Source organism: Cydia fagiglandana, chromosome 7 (genome assembly GCF_963556715.1).
Source record: "Cydia fagiglandana chromosome 7, ilCydFagi1.1, whole genome shotgun sequence".
NCBI classification, from domain to species: Eukaryota; Metazoa; Arthropoda; class Insecta; order Lepidoptera; family Tortricidae; genus Cydia; species Cydia fagiglandana.
In genome coordinates this window covers 1,385,534-1,400,366 of record NC_085938.1, presented here as the reverse complement: position 1 = coordinate 1,400,366, position 14,833 = coordinate 1,385,534, and the positions used below count along the sequence as shown (strand labels likewise).

At 46.3% G+C, this 14,833-nt stretch overlaps 1 protein-coding gene across 1 annotated transcript in view; it reads right to left on the bottom strand.

Moving 5' to 3' along the window:
* The window catches only part of LOC134665732 (cadherin-23), a 35,216-nt gene that overhangs the window by 5,272 nt on the left and 15,111 nt on the right, over window positions 1–14,833 (bottom strand). The window contains exons 13-22 of the mRNA XM_063522706.1: window positions 14,534–14,719; window positions 13,847–14,021; window positions 13,183–13,302; window positions 12,638–12,858; window positions 11,763–11,889; window positions 11,274–11,449; window positions 10,751–10,871; window positions 9,994–10,160; window positions 1,657–1,829; window positions 539–676 (exon numbers count right to left, since the gene is read on the bottom strand). Coding sequence (XP_063378776.1) covers window positions 539–676; window positions 1,657–1,829; window positions 9,994–10,160; window positions 10,751–10,871; window positions 11,274–11,449; window positions 11,763–11,889; window positions 12,638–12,858; window positions 13,183–13,302; window positions 13,847–14,021; window positions 14,534–14,719 — 1,604 coding nt within the window. The remainder of the gene's footprint in view (window positions 1–538; window positions 677–1,656; window positions 1,830–9,993; window positions 10,161–10,750; window positions 10,872–11,273; window positions 11,450–11,762; window positions 11,890–12,637; window positions 12,859–13,182; window positions 13,303–13,846; window positions 14,022–14,533; window positions 14,720–14,833) is intronic.

Sequence of the window (14,833 nt, the reverse complement as noted above, 5' to 3'; positions counted from 1 at the left end):
AGTAACCTTCAAACTTTCAAGTAGGGTTTACTTTAGCTCGCTTGCGCTCGGGACCTTACGTTTGAGTGATGTTTATGTTTATGACATCATTATCATCATCATCATCATCTCAGCCATAAGACGTCCACTGCTGACTCCCTTGTCCCTTGGACCTCCATTCGTACCGGTTGGAAGCGACCCGCACCCAGCGTCTTCCGGCGACCAAGCCAAGCAAGGCAAGGGCAAGGTCGTCCGTCCATCTTGTGGGTGGACGTCCTACGCTGCGCTTGCTAGTCCGTGGTCTCCACTCAAGCACTTTTCGACCCCATCGGCCATCTTCTCTGCGCGCAATGTGGCCTACCCATTGCCACCTCAGCTTGCTAATCCGGTGGACTATGTCGGTGACTTTAGTTCGTTTACGGATCTCCTCATTTCTGATTCGATCACGCAGTTCTCCGAGCATAGCCCTCTCCATAGCTCGTTGAGCGACTTTGAATTTTTTTGAGTTTGTTTATGACATAAAGCGTTCAAAAGGTTAATAAATATAAATAAAACGTACCGGAATATGCCATCGGCATAGTGTATAAGGTTTTTCATGATCCGTAGCTCTCCGGTGTTGTTGTTGAGCGAGATCACGTCGGAGACGTTGTTGGATGACCGCGCTCGGATCGGAGACTCGAAGCTCATGTTCACAAATCTGTACAATAAATAAATAATTAATACGTGGGCCATACTGAAAGATTCTGATATAGGTATGAGACGACTTATTTTTTCTAAGTGGCCAGTCCAAGAATTTTCTGTTTGACCTAAGTATCCGGGAGACCGAACTTTGCTCGGAAAACATATAAAAATTAAAAAATCGATGGATTTTCGCCCCCGAGAACCCCTATATAGCAAATTTCATCGAAATCGTTCGAGCCGTTTCCGAGATCCCCGAAATATTACACATATACCTACACAAGAATTGCTCCTTTAAAGGTATAACATTATAAAGCGCACCCGAGCTGCATACATCGCGTGTTAAAATAGCTCGGTACGCGTCAAAGGCCGTCGGACCACTGTTACTTTTTAAACTGCGTCGGCGGTCAATGACAATGTGCGAGCTGGACCTCAATATAATTATGCGCTTGCGATAGAAATAAGAACAGGCCCTCCTGTTCATTTTGACTGCATTTTGACTAAAAAGTGTGTGTGTGTGTGTAGTGTGTGTGTGTGTAGTGTGTGTGTGTGTAGTGTAAAAGTGTGTGTGTGTGTGTTACTTTTTTTCGAAAATCCGTCAAATTTTGGGTTATTTTATTTCTACTCAGAATAACGAGGACTATCGATTTAAAAAGAAAAAAGAACTGTCCCATAAAGAATACAGTTTTGTAACGCATTTTTACATACATTTTATATGGACCGTTACAAAACTGACACCCAAAATTTGCATGAAAAACTGGGGACATTTTTTTTCTTTGCCTCAATCATAGTACTCGTGATTCTTAGTCTAAATAGCCCAAAAGTTGATGTTTTTTCGAAAACAATTTTTTCTGAAAACCCGTACCCGGCGGGGGGGTAGGAAATTCTTCGTGTACAGTCGACGTCAAGGATTATGTTTACATTTTTTGCCTTACTACAAAGGAACAAGGTACAAAAGTGTAAACATATCTTTGACGACTGTACAGCGTCTTTACTCACTTGTACTGCACAGGTAACGCGTCGGGATCCCTGTCAGTGGCCTTGACAGTGGCGATGACAGTGTCGATGGGCACGTTTAGTCGCACTCCTACTGTCATGTTGGCGCTTTCGAACTGAGGGAGATGGTCGTCTATGTCTTGAATCTTGATTAGGGCTTGCGTTTCTGAGGGATCCTGTAAAAGGGCATTTTCATTTAACTTGTACAAGTTAAGCGCGACTTAAGTCGAGTTTCAGTAACGTCTAACCGTTACATTCCTGACAAAATGTATGGGATTTGACATTGACCGTCAGTTTTGTAACGATTGCTAACCGGCCGTTAAAGGTGTTCTATTAAGTGAACATGCCCAAAATCAGTTCAGAATGCGTCGTTTATGTATGGATATATCCCACCAAAAACATAAATGTAAAAAAGGAGAGCCAAGTTCAATACAAAAATTATGCTTGGCTGTGGGGCTCGCCGCAAAAAGAACGGAGATCTAAATGAGTGCCACTGCCAAGTTCTATGCAAAATCCAAATATGTATTTATAGGAACAAAATAACATTATAAACAAGTATTAAACTCCATTTCTTTGCTTCATTGGATACCTATAACAATTGCTGTTATTTAAAAAAATGTGAGATCTTAAAGCAGGTTAGATTTGACTTGGCCAGTTTTCATTATATCAATCATTTTATATATATTGTAATTCTGATAAAACCTGGCCAAGCCAAATCTAACCTACTTTAAGATCTCACATTTTTTTAAATAACAGCAATTGTTATAGGTATCCAATAAAGCAAAGAAATAGAGTTTAATACTTGTTTATAATGTTATTTTGTTCCTATAAATACATATTTGGATTTTGCATAGAACTTGGCAGTGGCACTCATTTAGATCTCCGTTCTTTTTGCGGCGAGCCCCACAGCCAAGCATAATTTTTGTATTGAACTTGGCTCTCCTTTTTTACATTTATGTTTTTGGTGGGATATCAATACTTTTTGTAAAGAAAACTAGGCAGGTATTGAAATTTAATGTTTTTTCTTGTGTTTCCGCTGTATGGTTTTTACTTCTGTTCTTTGTATAATTATGTGGTGCCGCGCGCCGCCGACGACACACCGTTGGCCGGTTGTTTAGAGCGTATTACAAGTTTTTTGTATGGGGACACCACATATTTTATGACTAACTAAACTTTATTTTAATATAACAAATATAATAATACATATATTGGGGTAGTTTCAAATATCTGCTTGTAACGGTTCCAACGCTACAATAAAAAAATATTTTTTTGTATGGGGACCCCCCCTATTTATTAACTTTTTTTTGTATTTAGATTTTTTCCTACGCTTACACACAATAACCGAGCTGGATTCCAAATTTCATCCTTCTAGGTCATCTGGAAGTAGGTTAGGTTTAGGTACTTATATGTCAGTCCCAATAAAAAATGGTTTTTTTGTATGGGGACCCCCCCTATTTTTAAACTTTATTTTATTTTTAGATTTTTTCCTACGGTTACACACAATAACCGAGCTGGATTCCAAATTTCATCCTTCTAGGTCATCTGGAAGTAGGTTAGGTTTAGGTACTTATATGTCAGTCCCAATAAAAAGTGGTTTTTTTGTATGGGGACCCCCCCTATATTTTAACTTTATTTTATTTTTAGATTTTTTCCTACGGTTGCACACAATAACCAAGCTGGATTCCAAATTTCATCCTTCTAGGTCATCTGGAAGTAGGTTAAGTTTAGGTACTATAAGTCATAAGTCAGTCTTAAAATTTACGACTTTTTGACCTTCATACCTTTATAACCGTTTGAGCTAGCTTCATGAAATTTGGGCTTCTAGATATCCTTATGGATATAATTAAACACACGTAGTTTTATGTGTTTACGTCAAAGATGTTTTGAGTTATAGAAGGGTCAAAAGTGGCACCAAGTGGTTCGTGTAATATTACACTCGGCGCTGGCTAGCCAGTTCCTTTGCTTGAACTTGGCTTGACACGCTGCCGCGTGTCTAGATAGTGTGGGTGTCAATCAACTTTTAGTGTCATTGTTGCCATAGTTACGGTTAGTTGTCCAAAAGAAAAAATATAAAAATTTTACCTTCCAATAAAATTATTATTATGTTTCCTATCCACATCGGATATCTTCATTCATTGAGAGAGTAACGCGATCGTTGACCAATGATGCCGCTAGCGTCTATGTAGTCGCTCCGCCCCACGCCGTGACGTAGTTCCGCTTCCACTTCCTGCGAACCGTTGCTCGCTTCCCGCTACTCGCCACCGCCATGTCATTGTTGAGGAGAAGTACCGTCGGCATAAAAGTAGCCTAGTAGCCTGCCAGGAAGGCATTACTCAGATATCCGATGTGGATAGGAAACATAATAATAATTTTATTGGAAGGTAAAATTTTTATATTATGTGTTCCGTACTCCACATCGGATATCTTCATTGAGACCTGTTTATTATCTCCTGGTGGCGAGTTAGCGGGCGCGCAAGCGATAGGGCTACACCTACTGTCATAGAACTCAGAGAAAGAATAAATATGTATACACCATATTGCAACCCATGAAATCACAGTGACTCGTTATAATGTGAATTACAGGAAATTGAGAATTGAAATTGTAATCTCAGGTTCGAATCTGACGTTAAACTGGTTTAAGAGAATTCTCATTCGAAATCGCATCCGATCCGCAGAATCTCGGCGAGTCATGTTCCCAATTAACATAAGCGAAAATATCGCTAGTGAATAGCTTTCCAGCCAATTTAGTTATTAAGTACATCGTGGATCAAAAGCAATCGTAGGCGAGGCCGGCTTGGATGAGACTGTGGCTGAAAGAAATAAGCGAAGTGTCCCCTAACATTTTGTGTAATTCTCGCAAGGTGACGTACCCAGACTACCTACTGATACTTTATTCCGGAGCTTCTAAGAGTTCAGTCGGTAAGACACGTTATCTGGTTTAGAGCCGAATTTCGGACACAAAATAATAGCGTTAAAGTTATCTATGTAATTGCCCGGGCTACAGTGTAGTAGAGTAAGGTCATTGACCCTGCGGCCTGATGCTAACAGCAAAAGTGCGGCAGCTATTCTATCGTACTTCTTCTAACGTACCTAACGTTGTAGGGCTATTTAAATTAGGGCAAGTAGATGTCTCGCGTCCCAAGCTGGTGCTTATGGGAGGCGCTGGTCTCGCTATTAATGGCGTTGGAAGAAGGCATAGTGTCCGATAGTGGTTCATACACAGCACTTGTGAGAGGCTTATGAACGAGTATCGTTCTGAAAGCTAACATGGATAATAGAAATAGACGTCTGAGATAGCTCGCTACTTCACTGGATAGAGGTACCTGGCAGTTGATCTTATTTTTGATGCACCATAAAGACCGTTTCTACATTGTGGCCGTACATGCAGCCTAGACAAGGGGACGATCTAGGGGCTCCCGTTACTGTTTTCTATACAAACACAGTACCGGAATCGGGAATATCCGGTTCTTCCATATTAGTGAGACAGTGACAGTTGCGTTTCGTTCGCTACGTAGCGTTAGACCTTGGCATGTTATATGCATGCGCCAGTCACGCCAGTAGCGGATGTCACTCCTGATCTCGCCAGCTCGGTGTTGGAGCGTCCTATCTGACAGGAGCTACGCCTCATTCTTAAGGTCGTTGACTCGTAAGGGAGGGCGGTCTGACGTTGTGTTCACTAGGACCGCCAGTAAATTGCAAGCTTACCACAGCTGCTTTAAGACTCCTTATCACGCCGTCGCAGTACACAGACTAGGCTGGGAGGTGGAGACATCCATGCCAAGTCTCACAGGCAGCTGTCAAAGGTCGTGGTAGCAGTTCAATGAGTCTGTTAAGAAATACCGTGGCACAGTGCGAGGGCTCTCGAAAGCGGAGGCCGGCCAACAAGGCGCCTGTCAGGTGAAGACAGTCTCGGCGGCTGCTGGGCGCAGCTGCCACTCGGGCGCGCAGTGACTTCTTGATAAACCGTCGCCCTCGGGGGTTGTACCGACCTGGCAAGTAGCAAGCAACCAGCGCGACCTGTAGACGATCTGCTGGCATCAGCAGTTTTTTGCGACAGCCGTAGTAACGGAAGGGATGTAGTGTCGCCGTCGTTTTATGTATACTGTACCGGTGCGGTTGTATGTTTACACTTCTGTCGTCAGCGCTGCAGATGCGGCCCGTTAACGGTTACTCTTCGCTGAAAGGGCCTTACCTCGTACATTGTCTACCAATATTGGAGATTGTAACGGACTGCTTGCATAAGATGAGGAAGAAAGTGGTGCGAGGCTTTCGGCAGCTCCGTGTTGCTGGGGACTGCGAAGGCTTCACCTTCCTCCATGAACTAAAGTTTGCGAATTTGAGACTGAACAGAAGGCATTGAGTCTCATTTCTGCGAGAAACTCTGCAGCAAGGCAGGCCTGTATGTCGTGAAAAAGAAAACTTTCAATCGGTGTGTTGTGCCGCGTGTCCCACGTGATGTCTAGGAGCGTGATGGTCTAATTCGCTTTATCCGAAGAGACACCCTATATCGAGTTAGTATAGGGCATCGAGTTAGTAGCATGCTTTTAAGGAAATCGAACTGATGAAATCAAGTCTAAAATCGATTTTGGCGCTTTGCGTAACAAAACTGTTTCGATAAAGTCGAATACAGACAGATGGAAACTGCTGGAGTCCTCCTGGCCCCTTTCTCTTAGCACCGGAAACTCAAGCTTGTTCAGGCGCAGCGGGTTTATTTGTCCCATTTTGTTTATTATGGCTTTTCGCACGAGTTCGTCTTTGTAAGACGGAACTTAAGCTGGAGAGCGCGAGCAAGCAGAGATAATTATGTGAAGTCTGCAGACCTTTTCGATGCCTTTCACCTCGGTTTGGAGCGGTCGCACAGGGCCTTGTCGCTAGCTGTTCTCCGGTTGGACCACTCCATGGCCTCGAGAAGTCGTAGGAACTTTGAAGCGACACAGCGAAGTCGATCAGCACCTTTATGAAGCCCGGGAACACGACGTATTTTCCTCTGAGTATCGACATATCTTACCGCTTTCAACTCCGGGCAGTCGAGCCGCGCTAGGACGGGGCTCTTTACGACCTTGTCTGCCGTCGCCGGAGGATTCTTTAACCGAAACCAAGACTTAGCGGTTAGGCTTAGCGGTCTGTTCGTGCTGTACCATACCATTCCTATACCTGCACCATAGCTATAGGCGCCTGCGTACCTCAATGGAACCATGTGGACAGGACAAAACTGATACTGTGGCGCCCAGCGAGCAAGGGACGACATCGTCGTAGTTGCAGCATCGGTGGACAGCATCGGCGTGATTGTGGCAACCGCCGCCGCTCGGGAGGCGCCGGTGCGTGAAGCTAGGGGCGCCATCGTGGCGGCCGGCTCGGGGGGGGGGGGTGGGGCACCGGTGCCTGAGGCCGGGCGGCTCATGGCGGCCGCCACTGGTTCGGGAAGCGCTGGTGCGTGAGGCGAGGACCCATAGTGGCGGCCCGCTCTAGAGGCGTTGTCGCGTGAGGCGGGCGGCTCCATCGTGGCGGCCGCCGCCACCGGCTCGGGAGGCGCCGGTGCGTGAGGCGAGAGGCGCCATCGTGGCGGCCAGCTCGGGAGGCACCGGTGCATGAGGCGGTCGCCGTCTGGCTGGCTGGTCTGAGGCACTGCTGTGAGGCGAGAGGCGCCATCGTGGCGGCCAGCTCGAGAGGCGCCAGTGCGCAGGTGGTGGTGCCATCGTGGCGGGCGGCATCATCGTGGCGGGCAGCGCCATTGTGGCAGCCGCCGCCGCCGCGTCGATGCGTAATGCGAGAGGCGCCATCGTGGCGGCCAGCTCGGGGGGCAGGCGGCGTCATCGAGCGGGCGGCGCCATCATGGCGGCCACCGTCGCCAGGCTCAGGTGCGAGAGGCGCCGTCGTGGCGGCCAGCTCGACAGGCGCCGGTGCGCGTGACGGACGTTACCGGCACGGGAGGCGCCGATGGCTAGGCTCGTAGCTGCACACATCATCACGGCGACGCTGTTGCCCTCGGCGGTGCCATCGTGGTGGCCACCACCGGCGCGTAGGTCACCAGCGACGTCATGACGGGCGGCAACCAACGCGGCGATCGTCGCTGTACTCGTAGCATTTCCACTGCTTACACGTAACTTACCTTCCTTCCGCTAGAGCAGTCGGGACGCAGAAGCGGTCCGCCTTCACCTTGGCGCGATCCACCCGCGATGCGCCCGCAGCTGCAGGAGCGGGCGTGTGACGTCTCGCAGAGCCACGCGGATCTCTCGGAGTCCCGCTGGACTGGAAGCGTCCGCACCGCAACTGCAGCAATAGGAGCGGGCGTGTAACGTCTCGCGGAGTCCCGCGGACTGGAGGCGTCCGCACCGTGACTGCAGCAACAGGAGCGGGCCTGTGACGTCTCTCGGAGTCCCGCGGACTGGAGGCGTCCGCACCGCGACTGCAGCAACAGGAGCGGGCGTGTGACGCCTCTCGGAGTCCCGCGGACTGGAGGCGTCCGCACCGCGACTGCAGCAACAGGAGCGGGCGTGTGACGTCTCTCGGAGTCCCGCGGACTGGAGGCGTCCGCACCGCGACTGCAGCAACAGGAGCGGGCGTGTGACGTCTCTCGGAGTCCCGCGGACTGGAGGCGTCCGCACCGCGACTGCAGCAACAGGAGCGGGCGTGTGACGTCTCTCGGAGTCCCGCGGACTGGAGGCGTCCGCACCGCGACTGCAGCAACAGGAGCGGGCGTGTGACGTCTCTCGGAGTCCCGCGGACTGGAGGCGTCCGCACCGCGACTGCAGCAACAGGAGCGGGCGTGTGACGTCTCTCGGAGTCCCGCGGACTGGAGGCGTCCGCACCGCGACTGCAGCAACAGGAGCGGGCGTGTGACGTCTCTCGGAGTCCCGCGGACTGGAGGCGTCCGCACCGCGACTGCAGTAACAGGAGCGGGCGTGTGACGTCTCTCCGAGTCCTGCGGACTGGAGGCGTCCACCGTAGCCCGCAGCGTCGCGGTGTCTCGGAGTCACCTTGGACGACAGCAGAAGAAAGACGCGGCGCGCGCGGGCGGGGGCGGGCGCCGGGCCCGCGCCCCCGCGCCGGGGGACGGGGCGCCCCGGGCGCGCCGCAACTAACAACACGAGGTACTCCCAGGCTACTGCCTGAGAACCCTCCGCGAGTGACGAAGTAACTTCTAGAATATCTTAAACTGGCTCACCGGATGGTTCGAGACAATCCAAACCTCCTTATCAGCGAAGCGCGGCACCCGGCAGCGGCGCGCGCAGGCCGTCCGCCGCCGCGCCGCCCCCGCCGCCGCAGGCACGATGACCGCACGTTCCCTCTCCGATGCGGAGCGACTTGTTACCACTTGTTAACAAAAAACCACTGACGCACTTCCTACTTCGATCTCGAAAATGCGAGTTAACGGTAACGATTTTAGCAGCATGGAATGTGAAAATTAATTTAGCAAGAAAAAAGTGGGTAGAATCGAAAAGCACCGTTCGATGACTTCGATCGCGAGACCGCCAAAAGACTAATAGTGGCGATCTCTGCCATATCTCACTATTTAATCGACCGAGCTTTGGATCGGAAATGTTAAAGCACCATGCTGCAAAAATATACGCAAAAAATATTTGCGGACCATCGGTCAAGACGGTCGACGAAACAATGTCATGGCGGTGGCGAGTAGCGGGAAGCGAGCAACGGTTCGCAGGAAGTGGAAGCGGAACTACGTCACGGCGTGGGGCGGAGCGACTACATAGACGCTAGCGGCATCATTGGTCAACGATCGCGTTACTCTCTCAATGAAGATATCCGATGTGGAGTACGGAACACATAATAAACTAACATTTTATGATGTCAAAATCATACCAAACACGCATTTTTGTGCCACTTATAAATAAGCCATTTTGGTAATAAGCTAGCCACTAATAAACATATTAGTATTACTTAACATTTTTTCTAACAAACTATTTCAATATTGTCCCTTGGACAACTGGATAAAATAACAACACAAAAAAGGTAACATTTAAAAAATGAAAGATAAATAATACCTCGGGTATTACTTATAAATATGAATAACTCTAAATTAGAAAAAAACAATGATTTTTAGAGCAGCGCCCTCTGGAAAGTGCACTCACCCTACCCTAGGGTGTGACCTAGTGGCATTGTTGGAGAATCAGCAACCTTTTATGGCTCATCTACACGATGGCCCAGCGCCGGCCACTCCAAGGGACGCAGTCATGCGGTAGAATGAGATAGCAATATCACTTGCTCCCTCTAATGCATAAAATAAATACGTCCCTTGGAGTGGCCGGCACTGGGCCATCGTGTCGAGGAGCCATTAGAAAAAGCGTGTCCAATTCCTGCCAACCGTTTTATTTAAATACTTACCAATCGATTATAAGCCTTATTCAACTTAGGCTTGGTTCCATATTTGAAGCACTTGACAGTGATGAGTATCCTTGCAATGGCCTCTCTGTCGATGCGCGCGGCTGCCTTTATGAGAGCTTTGCTGTCATTGGTGCGCTCGAGTTTCAACAAGCCAAGGTCGTTGCCAGCTGAAAGAATTGCAACCTTATTACTTCACAAATAAAGTTGATATTATATTAAACTAAGATATTAGCAACTGTGTTTCTCAAATACTTGAGTCGTTCGGAATCGCAGTTTTAACATTTAAAGGAATGTCTCATACCAGTGATGGCATGGTCTCTGTACTTCAATACTCTGATTGTCGTTGCGTTTGTCGTTAGGCAAATCGGTCTTCAGGGAATATCGGAGTAGGTGGAACCATGGTATAATAAATAATAATATACTCCGCCTGGTACTCTCTTCCGATCACGTGACTGACACAAGCCTACGTCATCATGCAATAGCGCTATACAAAGTGGCAATGTTATTGTGACGAAGGCTTGTGTCACTCTGCGAAGAGAAGCCCATGTTTTATTAGACTATGGGTGGAACTATATTGTGCCGTGAGGATGACTGGTGTACCCTTAGACAATCTCAAGGAAAATGGAAATGTATCATGTGTAAGGATATTGGCTTCGCTTCAGAACCCTGAAGCTCGCAAGGTCAACCCGAGAATCCTTGGGCATTGGAACAATCCTTGTTGAACCTTAGAAGGCATATAAGTATAAATAATGTATACCAGTGATAGCATAGTCGATGGCTGCGTTCTCTCCTATATCCTCATCTATAGCTTGAAGCTCTCCGATGATGGTGCCGACTGATATCTCTTCCTTGGTCGTCAGGGGGACTGGTGGGTCATCCTAAAAATACACTAAGATTAGTCAGGAAACTTTTGAAAATTCCCTCAGTGTTAAATTCCTAAAACCGTTTAAATCAATTGAGCTTGCCGAAAAAGACAAATAAATGTATAAAGTATAATAGCCACTTTTGTGAAATCATTTTGCAGTGGCAAGTACAGTCGACGTCAAAGATATGTTTACATTTTTCGCCGTATTACAAAGGAGTAAGATGCAGAAGTGTAAAGATATCTTTGACGTCGACTGTACACCCGTCCAGGAATGTTATATTTTGTTATCATCCTTTTCTGTGTGAGACTTATATTCAAGTCGGTGGCTGGACTGCCTTTATGAAACCAGACCAACCACCTGGCCGATACAATACTTATGTGTTCGGTTGATAAGAAATATATGAATTAAACTTACCAAGTTCCTAGCAAAGTGTGGTTTATGGTCGTCCACATCAGTGACATCCACGGTGACAATCCTGGTCGTCTGCTGAGGAGGCGAGCCACGGTCCGTGACTAGAAGTACTATTGTGTATGAGGGTTTACGCTCCCGGTCGAGAGACTGGCGGGTTGTGATCAGGCCGGATTGGGGGTCTGAAATAAAAGTTTGAAAGTTAAAGAAAGTCTTGGTTTCCATCGTGGTCTGTCTGGAGAGTTACTCCCTGATTACGTAAGCTAAAACGTCAGTGTTTAGGTAACTGTTATATGAAGTAGAGAGCAACCAGCCTTATGGCTGCGTGGATTTGTTTGGGTCGCTGCATCTTTAGGTACTATACTGGTCAGTAACTACCTAATATCTTCTGTCGTTCTTTCTGGAGATTTGCTCGATTAGACTGCTCGAAGCTTTAGCGTCGATATTAGACTGTTGTATTTATAGAGTAGTCGGTTTGTATAGAAAGTTACTTACCTATAGCAAAAGCCTTAGCGTCGGCATTGGTCTGTTGTATAGAGTAGAGTAATCGCCCTGACGGTTGCGTGGGGTCATCAGGGTCGCTTGCTACTGCTTGGAACACTGGTGAGCCTATTGTTGCGTTCTGCAAAAAAAAATACTCAGTGAAAATTCTCATTTTTTTTTTTAATACGACATGTGGCATACAAGCGTACGGCGCGCCTGATGATAAGCAGTCACTTGTAGCCTATAGACGCCTGTAACTCCAGAACTTCCAGAAGTGTTACGCTACATGCGCGTTGCGGAACCTTTAAAAACTTGTACACTCTTTTTTTGAAAACCCCATACTTAAACCCCTCGGAAAACCTCGGCAGGAAAAGAGAAAATAATTCCTAAAACATCATGTCACTATCTAATAATCAATATAGGCAATGAAGTAAATCAGGGTGTCCCTGCAAGATTAAATTAAAAGTGAATCTCAGAGAAAGGTTTTTATTAGTAATCTGAACATAAACAGGAGGACGAAGCCAAAGGCCGCCAATAAAGTTGACCGACGCTGATCAAAGATTATAAGGAACCCTCGAATAAGAGCAGAACGATCATTGTATTAGGGTCAGTTGCACCAACCATAGTTGACGGACTGATCAACGTTGAAGTGAACTAAGAAACTTCCCATGCAAAAATATTAAGCGGACGCTTTGGTACAACTGACCCTATGTCTAGTTCAGCAGCGGCATTCGGATGATCTGCGCTTTTCCGATTAGGAGGCGGTACGGATCCGGGTCAGTAACATATACACACATCACCCACACACATAACTGATTATTGGTGGTTGGTTTGGTGGGTTATGACTATTGGTATGGATGAATGGATGAGATAGGTATATCTCTCACCTCGCTCACGCTAAGCTGTTCCCCCGGCGCGGGCCGGATGAAGTGCGGTACGCCGTCGTTAGCGGAGACATCCCCGATGTACAGCGACAATGACGTATCAGCATTATGTCCGCCGCCGTCCGTGGCTCCGATGAGCAGGCGGTACGGATCCGTGCGCCCGCGGCCGGTCAGGTCGCGGCGGGATTTGATCTCACCGGTGTTCACGTCGATTGTGAATAAACCTGGGAAACGAAATCTTCAATAGTCAGACCTTCTACATTTAAAATTATTTTTCATGTTTACAAATCGCTTTTTGATGGAGTGGTCACCAATATCCTGAGAAAGCCGGACTAATCTCAATATTATGAGACCTAGTTTTCTCCCATCATTCATGTCCCAGTCAGATGGCAGTCGCTCTCGTAATAACTAGGGGTCTGTACCAATTTTAGGGATTATGTTGCTAAGCCCCTCCTCCCAGTCCGTCCAGGCTCCCCAAGAAAGTCGAAAAAAAAATGCCGAGGCGTTAGGAAGATGATAAGATATTCTATTATTAACTTATGACTTACCATTTGCCTCTCCCTCATCTAACAGTTCATATTTAACTTCCCCTCCTAGACCCTCGTCGGGATCGCTGGCAGTAATGTTGATGACGCTGATGCCAACTGGGACGTTTTCCGGAACCACCGCTGCAGAAAAAGAAAACATGGTCATTGGTGAAGACGCAAACATTCCGAAAGATGGCATTTACGAGTAGTAGCAAATTTTCTTCAAAAAGTTGTAATTATTGCATGCTGCATGTGCATAGCTGCTGTTTTATATTTGCAAGGTGGAAACACGAAGCATGTGAAATTGGAAATTGATAACTCCTGTTATATAGGATATTTTTTTATATCCTGGGTCAGTGATGTGACGTGTGAAATACTATTATTTATTTATGTGATGAAGAGTATATCAAATCCTGTGCTGCTATATAAAAAAAAATGGTCTTAGAAGATCTTCCCTAACTTTATTTATAGAAGATCAAAGTTCACTTTTGTTCAGTACATTGTACCTATTATTGTTTCTTTTTGTTCAAAAAAACTGTCGCGTGATCTAAATATCCATCCAGTAACAAATTAACAATCTACTAATGGATACTGATATTGTTAACAAGGTTTTTTCTTTCAAATAAATATTATTATTTTTCTTATGTTTTCTTTAGTGAAGTAATTATGCAATAGATATATTTACCAGTGTACACAGCTTTCTCGAACGCAGGCGCATTATCGTCCACATCCAGAACATCGATGAGTATCGTGGCAGTAGCTTTCAGTCTTTCAGCGCCTCCTTCCGGCATGTCCACCGCTTCTATCTCAAGCCTTAGCACGGATTGACGTTCGCGGTCTAAAGTTCTGTTTGGGGCCAGCTGAAAAATTAAATAATATTACAGGAAGCCAAAGGACCTTATAGATCTTTACACTTAACATTATACTCATTGCTCATAAGAAGTGCTGGTGGCCTAGTGGTGAGCGTGCTACTTTCAATCAGGTTGAAACCCCGGCTCGTACCAATGAATTTTTCGAAACTTATGTACGAAATATCATTTGATATTTACCAGTCGTTTTTCGGTCCCCCAGGTTTTCGGTTACCTAGTTACCTGTTACCTGACCTTCCAACCCTCTGGGTTGGAAAGTCAGACGGCAGTCGCTTTCGTAAAAACTAGTGCTTACGTCAAATCATGGGATTAGTTGTCAAGCGGACCTCAGGTTCCCATGAGCACTGGCAAAATGCCGGGATAGCGCAAGGAAGAAGAAAATATTAAGTACTCAGTGCAATGCTACTGTGTGCCAATTATGATCCCTAAAGTCAGTTTAATTAAATAAATACAATAGTTTGAGTTTAATTGTAACCAATCATTTATTTAATAATATGATTTACCTTAATAACTCCAGTGACATTATTGATGGTGAAAAGATCAGAGTTTTCTCCTCTTAACGTGTAGCGTATATCAGAATACCCTCGAGTTTTATCTTCTTCAGTCAAAACTGCGTCTGCATCATTAGCCGTCACTGTTAAAATCTGCTCTTGGTCCTTTATTGATTCTAGGACGCTTACTTTGTAGAGCTGAAATTAAATTTCATCGATGATAATTATACAAGATTAACCTTATTTTATTAGAAGCGGGTGTGTAGAATGTGTGCCATTCAATTAAACGATTATTAAATTTTTCTGAGATAA